General features: G+C 42.6%; 2 protein-coding genes across 2 annotated transcripts; both read right to left on the reverse strand.

The window, feature by feature from the left end:
* Positions 1 to 2,840: 2,840 nt before the first annotated feature.
* On the reverse strand, positions 2,841 to 4,511 carry gadd45ga (growth arrest and DNA-damage-inducible, gamma a). The gene is made up of 4 exons (XM_030105438.1): positions 4,354 to 4,511; positions 4,145 to 4,246; positions 3,824 to 4,034; positions 2,841 to 3,650 (listed from the first exon to the last, which is right to left on the reverse strand). Exons 1-4 carry the CDS (start codon positions 4,404 to 4,406, stop codon positions 3,537 to 3,539), a joined length of 480 nt encoding a protein of 159 aa, XP_029961298.1. The 5' UTR covers positions 4,407 to 4,511; the 3' UTR covers positions 2,841 to 3,536.
* A 2,487-nt stretch (positions 4,512 to 6,998) lies between these two features.
* On the reverse strand, positions 6,999 to 14,052 carry creb3l3l (cAMP responsive element binding protein 3-like 3 like). The gene is made up of 10 exons (XM_030105136.1): positions 13,915 to 14,052; positions 11,858 to 11,998; positions 11,154 to 11,550; positions 10,962 to 11,074; positions 10,746 to 10,838; positions 10,261 to 10,367; positions 10,004 to 10,072; positions 9,817 to 9,901; positions 9,611 to 9,704; positions 6,999 to 8,662 (listed from the first exon to the last, which is right to left on the reverse strand). Exons 2-10 carry the CDS (start codon positions 11,996 to 11,998, stop codon positions 8,256 to 8,258), a joined length of 1,506 nt encoding a protein of 501 aa, XP_029960996.1. The 5' UTR covers positions 13,915 to 14,052; the 3' UTR covers positions 6,999 to 8,255.
* Between the last annotated feature and the right edge of the window lie 3,247 nt (positions 14,053 to 17,299).

The following is a 17,299-nucleotide window of genomic DNA, read 5'->3' on the forward strand; positions in this document are numbered from 1 at the left end:
TTACTTCACCAACAATGAGACACTTTTTTGAGATTGTTATTAAAAATCAGAAACATCTTTATCATCGTCGTCATCATCGAGGGTGAAGACATGTATAACACATAAAATGTGTTATTCAAAAGACAATGCAATAACTCTCACAAACTGATATTTTCATTGGAATAGCACATAACTTCAAACTTAACATCTGATAAATGGAACATTTCACCATTTCATTTTTTTAAATGCACATTTTTTTTAATGTAAAGTCAGACAACAAGAGGAAATTTGAAAGGTTTGTGCTATTCAAAGGCAGTAATCACAGGGGAACCTAAGAATCCCATCCAATTTTGGGGACCCCAATGAAAATTTGACCTTGAGATTTTATTCTGTTTTTGCAACCCTGCCTCCCAGCATTCAAATGGACTTTCCTCCTCTGGTGGTATTTAGCTGGCAAAGCATTTGCTCTGGAACTCTGTATTTAGAAGGTTTGCAAGAGAGGAAATACAAACATCGTAAAGTCCTGAATGCAAATGAGGGTGTGTTACTCATGGTGACGTAGGGCTCCTGATGCCTCTGTGGTCCCTTTCAAACATTTAAAATCAACCACTTTTTAGAAGGCATAAAACAACTTTGATTATTAAATTACAAGTGAGGTATTTACTGACGTATTTTGCCTGCATGTTTCAGATTAAAACATGAAAATCTATTTGTGCATGGTTTAACCGCAGATGTCATTTCCAAACTCCAATGACCAAGCTTATTTCTGTGTTTTGCAGTTCATCGCCGCAGTGCTCTGGGACGAAGTAAAAAGATCCAGATAGAATTACGCCTCCTGAAACTACTACCTAATGTTGTGCCACACCAGTGTTTCCAAGTCAAAGCACACATCTGTCTGGTCTTGCTCCCTCCCTCTCAGAGTATCGTAGCCCTAGATCTCTGGCTCAGACTCCGTGCAGACAGTCTGCTGCCTCAACAGTCTGGACTGTTGCTCCAGGCTCTGGCGCACCAGCCAGTGCAGGAAGAATGTTTGTTAACTTCATACAAACAGCAGTAGCAGCAGCGGCGGCTGAGTGGAGAGCAGTGCTTTGCAGTCGCCTGTTTTGTTGGGGTTTTTTTTGTTCTCTGCTTGCAAATATACACCTATGGCAAAAAGGATTTTTCAACAAAAACAGCCAACACAAAAACAATGTTGTGGCTCTTCAGTCTTGCATAGGTCTTGCATGAGTTTCTGCTCCACAAATAAGGAGTAGGATGGTGCTAAAGTTGAATTGAGTGATACAGACCAGCAGCAGGTCAAAGGACAAAGGACAAGGACAAAGACAAGTCAGATCCATCACAAAGAGTTAATGTAATTTTTATCTAAACTGCATCAAGGATTTAGCAAAAAAAAAAGATGTAATCACTATACATTCACTCAACAATATGGTCACTTGAGGCAATAATATGATCAAAATGTATATTCTTTATTAAATAAAGGTCTTATCTGGAGCAATAAACATTGTTCGTTTCTGAAAGGAGGTCGAGTTTCAACACAATTGCATTGCTGTTGCTTTTTTCCAGAGAACAAAGGGGGCTGACTAAGACATTCTGACCTCTCTAAAAAACAATACCTGAATATTTTGGGTGCTTTTGTGCATATGTTCTCAAGAGAAACATATGTTTATTGGCATTCTGGGCAGTTTTGAACATGATTTCATCTGCTCTGCAAACTAACTATAATTTTTTATCAGTATTTGTTTCACAGAATTTTCTTTTGCCCTCAGATCTCGGTTTCATGTTCAGTCAGAGCACATCACAGTAATACCCACACTTGTCATATTAGTGTCCTATAAGACAGATCAGTTTAGTTTTTATGAGTTGTTGCAAAATGACTGCTTTTGTCAGCATCTATGGCATTTTGAATTTACTTGTAAGTTCAGAAACTAACACAAAAGGAAAGTCCCCTTATGGCGTTTCTCACTGAGGCTTCTTCTGTTCCCATAATGCTGACAATCGACTTAACTGAAATGGACAAGGTGGGGAACGTCTATGTGCAAAGAAACGGATTCATGATTCTGAGCTGTCGTGCTTCAGTGTGTGTTGCACATGTAACATACGACTGGCTGGTGACCGGGAGGCTGCCGAGAAAATCGAGATGAGTTCCACCGAAGTCTCCAGACCCTTTGATGTGGGCCTTCCTTTACTGACAGGTTCACCTCAGAGCCGACCACAACGGCTCACATGCTTCCGATACCCACCACTGATGGGCTTTTGACCCCACCTCAGCCACCTCGCAGCTCAAATGCGCTCGTGTCTGCAGCAATACTAGTACTTTCCCTTTGGGGTTTTTTTCCACGTGGTTTGTGAGGAATTTGTGTCCGATTTATTGAAACATGTAGATTTTGCAACAATGCATTTTTGACATGTAAAATGTTGTAGTATTGCAAAAATTTGGAGTAGACGTTCATTAAAGTCTATTGTTTCCACTTGGTTGCACAAAACTGACACACAGACCTCCAGACCCAGCTGCCACTGCACAAACAAAACAAAAGAAAGCCGTCTCCTGCAGCCCACCCGGAATACCCCAACTCGACCTGGATTCCAACTTCAGCACTTTTTTGCACACTGTTGCACAAATGAGCTGGTGTGTGAGCGGTAAAAGCACATGTTTGAAAGCCTCGTGTTGTAACTGCTCTACTCTCTTCTTGAACCCACCCTGCGTTTTACTCTGCACTTCTGTTTTAACTGAAACCTGCAACACTTCCTGGTAATTGTACATCTGTGCAATCTGCTGCAACTTCCCACGTTCTGCTGCAACATAGGTTAACTTCAGGGTTAGAGACATGCAGAGGAGAAATAACGTTTCTGAGAAAAAGAGCTTGATTCAAATGTTTATTCAAAAGAACAGTTGATAATGAGTACAATTCAAAGCTGTATTTTTCTTTGACAAATATGAAAGTGAAATCGATAGTCCATGTACATGTGTCACAGGTACAGATACAGCTCAAATAAAATCAGGACTTGCAGGAAAAAAAAAGTTTTTTTTTTTTTTTCCCCCCACCAATAACTTCCTGAAAGCTGTGCTCAAAAAGAAAAGTATAGTCCACTCAGACACCTTCAGGTTCCATCTTCTGGACCGGCTTCTGACTTGCTCCCTTCCAGTGAGATCAGTCCCGCCTCCACACTTTCAATAGTCCATTTCTTGCACAGTCTCTTTGTCCGTTCTCGACGCAGATCCCTCGATGCCCTTCATCCTGGGCCATCACTGGCTGGCCACCCCTCATCCTGCACGATGCAGGACAGTCCAGCTCCATCTCAGTGTCCACCGCACACACTCCTGACCCAGTCTACACTTGACCCCTTAACTTCTACCCTTCCACAGGGTATATCCAGAACCAAAGTGCTGACCCAGAATGCCCTGGAAGGTTGCACTCTTGTGGGAGGGTTGCAGCCACAGCCTCTTAATCCAAGTGAGGCAGACAGGCTCGACAGCCCCAGCTGAAGCTCAGCTCCTTGACTTTCTTTTCATCATCTTCATCATCATCATGTTTAGCACTTTCAGGGGAAATGTCACTTCAGCGCTCCGGGAGAGTGATGGTGGGCACCCAGTCGTACACGCTGCGGCTCTCCTCGCAGAACAGGCTCAGCTTGTCAAGGGCTGGGTCTTTCCACGGATTCGCACTGGGGCTCTAAAATTAGAAAAAGAGAGGAAAAATTAGGAACGGGAACGCCCACGGCAGTCATGACGCGCAGTCGGTGCGCAGCGTGTGCAGAAAAAAAAACTCAGACAGCAGGATGATGCATGCATGATTCACCGGCTGCCGGCTCGTGTCTGAGTGAGTGGGTGCTGCCGGGAACGTACCGTGACGAGAATGCAGTGCGCGTCCTTGGGCTCCCCGCTCTCCTCCGCGCCCACGAGGTCCGCCAGGCGGTCGATGTCGTTGACGCGCACCACGTTGATGTCGTTGTCGAAGCAGAAAGCCTGGATGAGGGTGAAGTGGATCTGGAGAGCGATGTCGCACTCGTACTCGTCGTCGGTGGCGAGCACGCAGAACGCCACGCTGTCCGGGTCACTGCGGGACGGAGAGGCGAGAGCGAGCGGTCAATACACAGCCGTGCGTAATTTCTTAAAAAAAGATAAATGTGAGGAATAAAATCGTCACGAACTGAAGGCAATACTTACACATTCATGACTTTGGCGGATTCGTAAACTCCGACTGTCAGGTAGTCCTGCTTCTTGGCAGCGAGCAGCAGCTCCTCCAGAGCTGCGCCTGCACTTTGCACCCTTCACGAAGAAAAACACACATCATCAGAACACTGCACTCAAAATCTAAGTTTAAAAAAAATACATATAAAATAAACGAAGCAGCTCGAAGATGGTGAATTATTTACCTATCAACGTTTTCCATTGCGCTGTCTTGTCCGCGGATCTCTTCCAGAGTCATAGTTATAATCCAAGCGCGATCGTGAAACGAGCGGCGAAAAGAAGAGAAAAGGTTGCAAGTAGTTGTCCGTGTCGGCTCCAGTGTTATTCTGAGCTCGGAACAGGCTGTGGGTGTTTTTATAGCGGCTCTCAGCTCCTGTCGGCGCAGTTTCTCGGCAAGGGGCTGTCTTTCCGCTCCAGCCGCCTGTCATTGGCTCAGAGCTGCCGGGTTAGGAAAGCAAAACTCCAGAAGAGTTTTTGCCTTGGCTTGTTGACAACCCCACGTGGGGAAAGATTACAACCTTTCAAGAAATCCCCCCCCTCCCTCCCCACCAACGATCTTTCCCTTTCTCGTCAACATCCAACATCATCACTGTGTACAAAAACTAAAGTTCCAGCCAGTCCTGCTGGACTTCCGCAGTCGTTGCAATAAACACATGACTGATGCAATGAGGGAAAAATGTCTTCAATAATACCTTCTAAGAACAATCAAAAGTGAAAACATGTTGGATAAACCACATCACAGAAATTACAAGAATAAATATTGTCCAAAAATATTTTATATTGTGTTCATTTGCATAATGGAGATTTATGTATTTACAATTTTTTTCCTTCATATTTAATTTAATTGCGTGTTTTACTATTCTCATTTGCATATTGCGTTTTTGCATTGTATATCAAATGTTTTTTCGGGAGATGTGGAACATAAAGGGGCATGATGGGAGATAGAAACGACCCTCTTCCAGGCAACAGTCTCTCTCACCTTGGAGGTTCACCAAAGTTAATTCATTCATCTTTAGAGAGAAGAGAAAATAATCTCATTCCATGACAAATGCTGGAAGAATCTTCCAGGGCCTGGATTTCCCCCAGCGTGGGGAAACACTGTAAAGACATATTTTTAGCTCTTCTAAACTTTCCCTGTCTAGCCTTCCTTTTGCCCCGGATAAACAGCTTGAGCGTGCGCCTTTTGCGCGTGCATGCCAACCTGTTATTCAACCTGCCGCCGTGTTTACAGTCTGCCCGGGAATTACAGAACTGTCTCGAGGGAGACAGAAACCGACACGCCAGTCCCGGTCCGACCGCTGACACGGTGTCTTTGGAGGACTGACCGGGACAGCTTGTGGCCGGCCGACCGGCGGCACACACCGGTTTTTTTTTTTTTTTCCCGCTCCACTGAAAGGGAAACCTGTAATTGCGAGTCTGTCTCGACGCGTGTCGGTTCCCAAAGTAATAAAAGATGGGGGCGACTCTGCGTCACAATATCTACTCACGTCCTCCACCTGCCCCCGGCGCTTCCATGGCGCAGGGGGACGTGCGTGTGTGTGCGTGTGGTTGCGAGCGCCCGCACTGAGGTGCCCCGCGGCAGATGTTGCACAGATGCGCGTGCGTACCTGCTGACAAGTGCCACGTGCTGTGACCAATCGGCTTTTCAGGCCAATTTATTTTATCGTTAGGTTATGCAAGGGATAACATGCACATATTTAATATTTGTCTCAGGATGTGCGTATTTACGCACCGGGAGTCTGATCTGAACCTGACAGACATGTCTGCTGCAGTGTGAGCAATCATTCAGGGTCTGAATGACTAATGCACAATGAAAGAAAAACATATTATCTTCAACAATATCGTTGCCCCTGTGTGACATGCAATAGTGTACTAGTACAAGGGTTCATTGTACAATTACCAGTCAAGTGGCTGAACTTGTTTGACATTTGATCACATCACGATGGTGTCAGCGCGATAAACTGGGTGACCTTTAACCTGACTCCTCTCGGCCTCTGCTGCACTCTCCTCCCTTTGTGCACAGCGAGCTTGTAGTCAGAAATGTGGACCAGCGTCGCCACCTGCTGTTGGTTTTCGGAGAGGACGCCAAAAAAAACTAGTCTAAACATGTCGGTGAATAAGCGCGTGACTCATGATTCGCTCATCACGCGTGAGACTCACCCGCCCCGCAGCTGAGGATGGTGATGAAGTCAGACTAATAGTGACTGCTTATCAAAAAAGGACGAGTAGGAGCAGGACAACAACAGAAAAGTGTATACATTATAATGTGAATACACCGAAACTGACGCTCAATCAAGATTAACTCACTCACATAGATTAGATCAGCTGAAGCCACACATAGAAAGACCCCGAAACCTGAAACTCTAGTAGTGCTAATCACTACACCTAGAGTGCCCTTAGATGATGAGATAACATGCGATTTACATACATTTTGTATTGTGGTGCTCACATAATGTCATCAGGGGGGTTTTAGACATGTTTGCAAAGGGGGAGGAACCACTCGGGCAAGTCCCAGTGGAGGATAAACAGAAACAGTTCTCCCCCACGTGACTTCCAGAAACTTCCCTAATTCAAATCCTTCACAATGAAAAGGCGTGCCAAAGCACTGCAGATTGTCTTTACCTGTGAAACTCAGTAATGAGTTGTACTAAAGAGGTCAGGAAGCATTTCTGGTAAGGATGAAAATTGAGTCTCCACAGTTACAAAGGGTTGCGTAAGTGTTCCAGTTAACCTTCTGTGTCGGTGCATTCTTGAAATATCAGATCTCTCCATAACTTCATAATGGTTCAGATTCTTCTCCCTCCTCCCCAAAAACACAAGTCACGATGTATACTGACATATATATAAAAAAGTTTATTATTATAGATGTCCAGACATGTCTTATACATAAAGAATTCAAATGTACAGAAAGAGCAACAATCACTGAATATATTTACATCACCGTTCTACGTCAAATGTCAGTGCATTTGATTTGCTTGATGCGATTACAAAGTAGATTCAATACCATTTAGATTCCATTTATTACCAACAGTAACAAAGAAAAGCACAAATAAAAAAAATGCTTCACTGACAAAACTTGACAGGTCATTACATTTTGGAGTATATTTTACTGCAAAACAGTTCCAAGAGCAAATATATCAAACCCCTTCACATGAGTATTCCAGATGAGTTTGTAAAGGTAAAATCTGTCCTGTGACGTCTAAAGAGAGGGGATCCCAAGGGGTCGACTGGGATGAGCTGACAAGGGGGACCGTGTCTTTTCAGTTTTTTTTGTCTTACTTTCTTGTGCAACATAAAAACGAAGCATTCCAAAAAAAATAAAAGTGAGCGTGGATACCCTTGTTACAAGGGAAATACTAGGCAACTTTACAAGTCTTCTAAATGGCCAAATGTCCTGCAATGGCTTTAAGCGTTACGGTGGTCAAGCAACCACTCTGATCAAGCTTCATGAGCTTCAAGCAGCCTATCGTCTACTAAGCAATGTTGCTGACATACTTGTGGTACAAATCACTGCACTACTTATGCTCTGAGTAACTTACTATGAGAATTATGATTTAGAGAGATCTTCAATGAGCGTTGTCTCGAACTCTCCGAAGTGCCAAAACAAAGCTGTCCCTGAAATTTGGTGAGAGAGTTATAATGCCATCAGTTTCTACCTCTCTCAATGCAATCGACTGAATGTTCTTTAAAGAATTCATGACTGGTGCCGCTAAATGTGTCTCTTTTGGTCATAAGTACTAGTACGTCTTGCTAAACAAGCAGCATGCGTCCTCCAGCAGTTTATACCATCCTGCTTCTGAAGTAGTTTCTACTTAAGAAATAGTTAAATCTCTCTACAGATCTATTTACCCTCTTAAACTCTGTATTCAGGACAAAGTGCAAAAAAAAAAAAAAAAAGAAATAAAATAAAATAGCAGTAGTACATCAGAGGGGTAAGAAAGGGGGAAAAACGTTGAGACAGTCAGATCCTATGTGAATTAATGATACGCTTCCCTTTTTTCCTTTTAAGGTAAAAGCTTCCTTCTGGCACCCTCCTCTGTTAAAAGTTTGGCTCCCTCTGCTGGATAAAATGAGCATCGCCGCCCAACTACATCTCATCTGAGCGGTGTTGTTGTAATATGACCGAAGGGGGGCTCCGCTCTATCCAGTTCTCCTTTGTTCCTGAGACCTCATACGCCACGGCAGAGGCCGCCACGCCGTCGATGGATCCTTCCGGTAAGGCCCCCACGCCGCCGGTCGATCCCGGCTTCATGTCGGCCGCCTGCGCCGGGCCGGGGAAGTCTGCCGAGGAGTTGCTGTTGACGGCGCTCTCCGAGTTGGGTTGCTCCACCCGCTGGTAGTCGGGGGTGTGGTTCTTCTGGCCTCCTGCAAAGATCGCTTTCACGTTCTCCACCTCTGCCGGACTCACTAGGAGAATCTCTTCCTCTTCGGGCTCCAGGTAGGAAACGGCGTCCGTGCTCTCCGGCGGCAGAGAGCGCAAGGTCCGGGAGATAACTGCAACGAGAAACAAACAACGGATTCAGTTATTGGGAAAGGAGATTATTCACTGATGCTCACTAAAACCAAGCAGCCAAGACAACAGCCAACCTAGACAACCTGATTCAAGCAATATTTGTTAAAGGAGGCAGAGTGTGACGTTTAATACGCTTTGCTTTTAGCAAGATGGCTGATGTTTAGAGACTGGGTTGGGTCTGGGAGCCTTTCTGCCACTTCCCATGTTTACCCTGTGAGTGCGAGGCTTTCCTCTGTGTACTCGGGTTTGCTTCCACTGTCTAAAACATGCATTTGAGGTTAAATTGCAACTCTAAATTGTCTGTGGGTGTGATCGTTTGTGTTTCTGCGGTCGCCCTGTGACCCTGTGGATGAAGTTGTGTAAAAGATAAATGAGAGGCAATATTTGTAAAATTTCGAGACTTTAACATTCATCAAAATACAGTAAGTCAAGAATTTAGTGAAAATGCTCAACATACAGTAGAAACGTCACTGATATTTTGTATATTTTAACCTTTGAAAGAGGTAAAGCGTGAGTCACACAACACAGGACAACTATAAAAAGTGACAACTAGTCCAAGGCTAAAAAGACCACATGAGCTATAAAGCAGCAATAATAACTGTGAAACAAAACACGGTTAAAAGTACATTTTTAAAAAATCAATGAGACAAAAAAATATCAAAAGTAAAAATAAGTCAAATGCAAAAAAGAAGTTAAAGACAAGAAAGCGAAATCGACCTTCCCATCAGTGACAAAAAATAAAAATTAATACAAATTAAAAAGCTAATGTAGATTTTACAGTAAATATGATTATATTATTGTCACCATTGAGCTTCCTCTTAAAATTCTACCTTTTTTTCTCTCCGCTCTGTCACTGTGGTCATGATGAACTCTTCCAACCACAAAAATCAACAAAACGCAGCTCTGTGTTTGTTTAAAAGTGAACTTACTGGAAGAGGGAGTGTAGAGTTCCTTCTGTTCGGAGCTCCGGCCAAACGGATTGACTGACGGGAAGATGATGAGACAGAAGGAGAGCAGGAACACCTGGAGGGCAAACAGGACACACAAAGTGAGGAAACGCAATGACAAACCGCTTACTTCCTGGACAAACAGTAACCAGCGGAGGTCAAAAAACTACAACGGTGGAGAATTGTACCATGACGCATGTGCTGGTGGTGCTGGCCTTCATGGTCGATATCTTCACCATGGCCTGCAGCTTTTTCAGCTGCTCTATTAAGGAGCTGTGGAAACAGGACAGAAACAGAGGGTCATACAGGTGAAAAGACTGGGAAACATGATCAGATGTAAGTGAGTGCACAGGCGCAGTGTGTCTGATTTCTTACATGTTCTGTTTGTGGAGCATTTGGACTTTCTTCTGCAGCTCCAGGTTGTGTGCAGTGCAGATCGCGACCCTACAGTGGACGATGATTCAAGATGTTCAAAATCTTAACAGAAATTATTTCAAAGGCAGATATAATTGCTAATGAACTAAAATAAAACGATATGGCACTGCAAGTAGGGCCGGGCGAGGAAGTTTAGCAAGGAGGATGTATTTTTCTTTTTAAGTATACAGTATGTGTGTAATCTCTCTTCATCTCACCTGTTTTCCAGTCCGTCAACATACAACTTCTTCTTCTTGCGGCTCTCCTGAGCAGACTGCTTGTTGCGGATCTTCCTCCGGACTCTCTTTAAAGTCCTCTCCTCCGCCTGTTTCACAGTCACATCACAGTGTTGAGATGGCAGGTGACGAAATGCAACAAGTACAGCACAGTTAAATGTGTTCCATCAAGCTCATAATTACAGGGCAGTTATCTACTGACCTGAGATACAGAGTTGTAAAACAAAGCAGGGATTAACAAGTCAGAACTAATCACTATATTGTTGACATCTGAGGAGTTTTCCAGCTAGAATCATTTAGTGATACTTAAGGTAGGGTTTGTTTGGTTTTCTCTTCAAGCTAAAAGCAACATTCATACTTAAATAAAATGATTATGCTCCTTCATACTATTCAGGCATCACAACAGGATTACATTGTTAGAATGTATCTGTAATTAAGAAAATGAGTTCAAGTTAACTGAAAACTACCTTCGTGAGGGGCATGTGTGTGGGAATGGTGGTTCCCTCTTTTGCCAAAAGTCGCTTCTCTTCCTCAGTGAGCACAATCTCTTTAAACTGGAACTGGAGGGAGGAAGAGGAAAACATGATGTTTTTAGAACCATCTGATCTACAACTTATGTTGACCTATACCAGTAAGTAAATGAAATCTCTGTGAAGCAGCTAAAAATAAATGAAGAAATCTACCTGGTCTGTGATGTTGCTCTCTGTGGAATCCTGTATTGTGTCCTCGATGGCCAGAGTGCAAGGCAGCTCGGTTGTGATGTCTTCCTCCTCCATTTCCTCACTCACCAGATCATCTGTCACAAAACATCCGGATGAATAAGCTATCCTGAAAGACATACGGAAACCGAAGTGTGCGCTGACAACAGCACAGACCTAGATCAATGAAGACGTCCATGTCTGGCTTCTCTGCCCTGACGCTCTGCAGCACGTCCAGGTCCCCGTCTCTCCCGCCCTGCAGCAGAGAGTAGCTGTGGTCTGCCTGAACCGTCAAGGCTTCAAGGCTCTCGATCTGCAGCTCTCCGGAGGTCAGGGCGGGGTCGGAGTGCACCGGGCTGGGCTGAGAAAAACTGGGGCTGGGAACCACGTCGCTCTCACTGCCCTGGGGACTCGGGCATCCCGCAAGATTGTTGTGCCCGGCCCCGGTGCTGCTGTCGTCGGAGATGCCGCTGTCGCTGCCCAGCGGGGAGTGGGAGGGACAGATGGCCTCTGTGTGGTCATCCCCTTCTAAAAGGCTGGACAGAAAGTCCTCAGTGTCCATGCCCGTCAGCATCTGGGGGACAAAGAGGTAATGTTCGATTCTGAAACATTCACACACAGCATTGAAAAAAAAGATTAAATCCAAGTTTATTGTGCCGTTAGATGTCCATAAACGTAGACATGTAAACATAAACAATGTTCATTTTACTGTTGCTTAAGCATAGACTCCTACAATTAGTGACATCGAATTTTGAAAAATAAAAATAAAAAAAACTGAAGATAGAAAACTTGAGAGCCATTCATACATAAAGAGGAACAATAAAGTCAATCATTGGTTCCCATCAAACAAGCTGCACTCCAAAATTAGAGAGAAAACTTACATCTTGCTCAGAGAGCCACGATTCGATGAGCCCATTCCCGTCAGGGAAAAACGGCTCAGCAGATCCATCCTCTCCATCTTGGAACAGCAGCCCTAACAGGTCTGCTCCATCCATGTCTGGAAGGTCCTCAGTGACTGACATCTGGAGGACCGTGAAACACAACACAGCATATTAAATACCATAACAGGAGCACATTTCTCTAGTATTATGTTGATGTAATTGCAAAGATGCTGGATAAATTCCATTATTTATGTGTTTTATTTGGCATCATAGACTACTGATTTGTGGTAAACAGCTTGTTTCTCATGAAACATGACTCAGTTGGGTAAAACAGATCAAAATATTGATCTCAGCAGAATGAGCGATGATCTAATTGTTGAAAAAGTAAACGTCTTTTTTTATTGGGGGGTTACAGAAAATCTGTCCCGCTCCATTGGTAAAGTTAGAAAATCAGGTTGAAATAAAAAGTACAAGCTACTCAAATTTGTTACTTATTCCCCACATTCTCAATGATAGGCCTTCAGTTCAATTGACCTTGAGAAATTATCTACAATTTCAGTACAATGCACATAAACAAAGTATAAAAATTACACAACAGAAAAACAATGCATGTAAAAACTGTAGAAAAGAGATTTGAATAGTCATGCAAATAAAGATTTAAATTGAATTGAAAAGATTTATTGTCATTATATGCCAAATATAAGGAAATTATATGCTCTGTCCTATATGTCCTCTTTGCATCACTATAAAATGCAAAAAAAGACAAATCGTACATATAACACAAATTATAAAGTAACATGAAACCGGATTGAATGCGATGGAATATTTAAACTCCAATTTCCAGATTAACAGTTATCTAATGATCTATTGGCCCAAAGAGAAAAACTGTTTCAATCATGTGAATGTGTGGACCCTAGCTGACCTGTAGCACCTGCCAGAAGGCATCAGTTCAAACAGATGAGTTCTGTGGGAGGCGTCTTTGAGGATGGATTTGGTTCCTCTCAGGCATCTAGAGCTGAGAATCTTCCCTAGCAAGATTTTCAGGTTTTGAAGGTAATTATATGGTATAGATTATATTCAAATGTGAGTGAATTCACACTTGAAGAAATGCTCAAGAACCAAAAAAAATCAAGTTAGGTACAATTATGTGAGTGCTGTAATTGGTTACTGCCATGCCTCAGGTCAGGTGCACTGATTTTAGATCATCTCAATGAAATGAGCCACACATTTCTCTCCATTCTGAGCAGAAACGTCACTGCAAGAAAGCATAAGTATCTTATAACTGTTTTGCCCTTAGTGTCTGCATTTCAATGTCAGTGTGATACAAACAGTAGGACAAAGACTGTGTGTGGGAGTAAATGGGGGATGGTCCTGCTTCTGTGTCTGATTCACTGGCTGTTGCTGCTCAGTAGTGTGCGATGCTTCCATGTGGAGGCTGCAGACACACGTGCAAAACCGCAACTACTGCATATTAGTGACCATAAAATTCAAGGAAAACGATAAGAACCCTTGATAATCCCCTTATCGACAGGTTATTTGTGAGTCCGCCAGTCTACATTGCATCAGTCTGATCATGACTTCATCCTCTGGCAGGCCCCGCCCCCTCCATGCCTTTGTCACGAGATCTCCATACGATATCAAATGTCAAAACAAATACGGTACACGATCTTTGGTTTACGGTGGGAAACATGTATTTCTGTGCAGTATGTTTTGCTGCAAACTATAAACACAAGTGAATCGAGCCAGTGGGTCTTTTGAAGAATTTCAGCGATCTGTTGCAGAAATGCAGTAGGACGACGAAATGACCTAATTCTGGAAGGAAGTGGCACAAACTCAGTGTCTCCTGAGTTTTTACCATGTCTATTTCCTAAGAATCAAATGCATAGCTGCGTGACTGTTATTGTTATTATGAAAGACAACATGGAAATACCCCAGGCCAACACTGACGGAAGCTTCATAAAGCTGTCAAGATCTTTACTTGTTGAGGGCGTGGTCCCTCGAGTCCTTCACAGCGCTAAAAGGAAACATTTAACTCAGCTGAAGTTTAGGTTTCTTACCGTTTGTCGACAGGACTCTCAATAACATTGAAGTGAGTACGTCCGGGTGTCTTTCGCTCTGTGGACTCAGCTTTTCCTCCGACGCCTCCGTCACTGCGCTTCCTCTCGAAAGCACCTTCCAACGAGGCAAAAACTGCGTCATCACGTACAGGAAGACGTACGTGCCTGTTCTTAAGGGATTCTAGGAAATGTAGTTCTCATTATACATTTCCGCACACATGTAAACTATCGAATTGACTATAAAAATACGTTTCAAATTCATGAATAAATACAATTACATTTAATTGCTGTTATTTCTATTGCTACAACATAATATTTTAATGAATTTGATACCTTTATGGCCTTAAGAATAAGGGAAACATGAAAGAGTTCGTGTTAGTGCAATAATTAAAAAAATTATGGAAGTTTCATTTAAGTAAATTATAGTATTATTTTAACATTTCCACTGTCAGCCTCCTCTACACATTTAAGAAAGAAGAAATATAGATTTCAAAATACTTTGGATTTATGATGAACAAGTTATTATATTATATAAACATACATTCATTGCATAGAGTATTGTAAAGTACAGTTTTCAGCACTGTAGCACAGTGTGACCTGGGTCTTTCTGTGAAGATTTTGCATGTTCTCCCCATGTGTGTGTGTGAGTTTTCTCCAGACACTCCAGTTTCTTCCCACAATCCAAAAACATGCATTTGAGGTTACTTGGGGATCACCAATTGCCCCTGGGTGTGAATGTGACTGTGTGTGGTGTCTCTGTGTGTTTTCCCAGTGATGAACTGACTTGTCCACTTGTACCCTGCCTAACCTCCAGGATTAGCTCCAGTGCCCCAAACAGCAGTGCAGAAGATGGATAGACTTATGTATAAGTTCCCCTCATGATATGGCATAGTGGCCTTGCGCAGTTTTTACATAAAAATAAAGCCTCAATACCATTGTTCACATTTTGCAATTCAGGATTTAATTAAGTGCAATATAAGATATGCTGGATTGTTTTAGAGGCAGTATAAAGTTTCTTTTCTATACCAGTTGTATACTGAATGAGATCATATTTCTTTACTGTGAGGCAATCATGAATAATGAACACCAGACAGGATCATGATGAAGACTGGTGATGGTCTGGGACAGAGGGGAGCGTGGGTCTCAGTACAGAGGGGGCGGAGCATTCTCGACGGGCCCTTATGATAGTAATTTTACCATTCAAACAATACCTCATGCTACCATCAAACAACACACTAATGCTCACTTTTATCGAGCCAAGCAAACCTATATGCCTCAGAAAGCAGAATAAAGTCACAAACCAGTTCACAAACTTGTTCTGAAGAACAAATACACATGCCCACGCACACACACACAACTGCAGCCTGACAGGCGTCAATCTCCGAGCGTCCGCTGTCCATGGTGCTGAAAACTCAAATAGAAAGTCACGGGCTAAATCTGTACCATCTTTGATACAGTTTAAATGTAAAATGAACACAGCTGGTCTAAAATTACACAATCTATTCAGATAGATATAGACACAGCTATCTATATCTTTTGGAATTCACGTATATTAGAAAAAAAAATAGACTCGGCGGTCTCTTATAGTTGAGAGCAACACAAGGCACGTTCAAATAGGCAGGTGTTTAAGACCACAGCATTCTGATAAAGATAATATTTTGAAGGTTTCACTGACTCACCAATGGCTCCGATGTTAGGTTTTGGGTAGTACCGCTAGCGGCTAGCATAGTGTTTAGCATATTAACTTCCCTCCAGAGAGTTCAGATCAAGTGCAAAGAAAAAACTGGTTCATGCCGCACAGCCAATCAGCGCTGGCTTACAGCTCTGATGCATTCATGGACAGTCGTAATGTAAGAATTGGCAAATTGGAGCCCACACTCATATGCGTATACCTTCTTGCACACACTGCACATTTTATTATAATAATTTATTTACGAGTAAATGTGAACATATCACATGAAACGGGGCCCTGTGACCTTGTGGGCCCTCGAGCGACCGCCCCCTTGCCCCCACTCTGGCTCCTACAGGTCTGGGATAAGACGTTTTTTTTCAGTCCTATAGGCTTTGAACATATGTTCTTTCAGGTGGGAAGAATGTAAAAATATGATGACAGGTGTGATTAAATTCAAAGAATTTCAAACATGTTTGAGGCAGCCATCATGAGCAGAAAAATGATAAGGATCTTTTAAAGCTGATCTCATGCATGAATTTAGGGTTGGCTACTCTACAGTTCAAAAAACATCCCATTGCATCATGATGGACTTGCATCAGCTACTGTTATGAGATGTGAATGTGTGACTCAGTGTGAGAAGACTGCAGTCACTGATGCTGCATGAACAATAACAGAAGTGAAAAATGTTAAACGGAACACCCCACCCCCCAAAAAAAACCCCTGCATTTCATGACCTGTTATTCTATTGTGAAAAAATAAAATTGCAGAAAAATGAGGGAGGACGCAATAAGTGTTTGCTCTTGAAGTAGAAAATAACATTTGAAGGAGAAAAAAAGCATGGGCATTCAAAAAACCATGACTCGACTTCTTTTATTTTATTTTTTAATAATAATTTAAATCCATCCATCAGCATGGCCATCAGTCTGCCATCACATGATTGCTGACTGAATCACACAAAATGTTTCAGTCAAAAACTGAAAATGGATTTTCCCTACATGAATTATTAGCTCTGGTTGCTATTGTAGTGATACACACCCTGTAGCTTAAGGCCATTCAACTCCCTCTGGTCAAAATGAAGGTAAAGAGGCCAGTGGGGTCCACACGTTTCATCTCAGTACCATTTAGATCTACATCACAGAAGATGTGGGACCTCTGTATCATCAAAAACAATTATTGATTACAATGAAACCATCTGGTGTGATTTCACAACATAATAATAACAAAAATAGATACCTAAGGCAACAAAGAAAAGTGCATTGAACCAATAAAGACACATTTCATGTACTGACTGCATGTTTCATTCCTTTACCATTTCAATATGATGTGGTATATTTCTAACTCCTTTACATATATGCTACATTAATTCTCATTGTTGTTACAACACAACTTAGCAAAGAACATATGTGAAATATCAATATCTGCTCCACATGACTGATATAATAACAGCAATTTGATGCTTTCTAATCATCAGAATAAATTACCCTCATTCCTGAAGATTTGCAAGCTTTTCATCTCTGCTTGCAAAGGGACACGATACTGAATTGCTGAGAGCAACATTTCTACTCTGCTCCAATTTCAGGAGCTGGAAGAAAAACATTCTAAAGTAGGGGTGTCAAACATAGAGCCTGCAGGCCAAAGCCAGCCTGTCGCCGGGTCTTTTTCAGCCCAGACAATGACCTTGTAAAGGTGTGATAATAATGATGATTACGTTGA

This window comes from Salarias fasciatus, chromosome 12 (genome assembly GCF_902148845.1).
Source record: "Salarias fasciatus chromosome 12, fSalaFa1.1, whole genome shotgun sequence".
NCBI classification, from domain to species: Eukaryota; Metazoa; Chordata; class Actinopteri; order Blenniiformes; family Blenniidae; genus Salarias; species Salarias fasciatus.

Bases quoted from the DNA above. Each gene is read 5' to 3' on its own strand.
- gadd45ga (XM_030105438.1), bottom strand. From the start codon at position 4,406: ATGACTCTGGAAGAGATCCGCGGACAAGACAGCGCAATGGAAAACGTT. The intron at 4,247-4,353 runs GTAAATAATTCA...TTCTTCGTGAAG, and splicing joins GCAATGGAAAACGTTGATAG to GGTGCAAAGTGCAGGCGCAG. The intron at 3,651-3,823 runs GTACGTTCCCGG...TTCTAATTTTAG, and splicing joins CGCACTGCATTCTCGTCACG to AGCCCCAGTGCGAATCCGTG.
- creb3l3l (XM_030105136.1), bottom strand. From the start codon at position 11,998: ATGTCAGTCACTGAGGACCTTCCAGACATGGATGGAGCAGACCTGTTA. The intron at 9,902-10,003 runs GTAAGAAATCAG...CTGTTTCCACAG, and splicing joins ATGCTCCACAAACAGAACAT to CTCCTTAATAGAGCAGCTGA. The intron at 8,663-9,610 runs GTAAGTTCACTT...TTCTCGTTGCAG, and splicing joins ACTCTACACTCCCTCTTCCA to TTATCTCCCGGACCTTGCGC.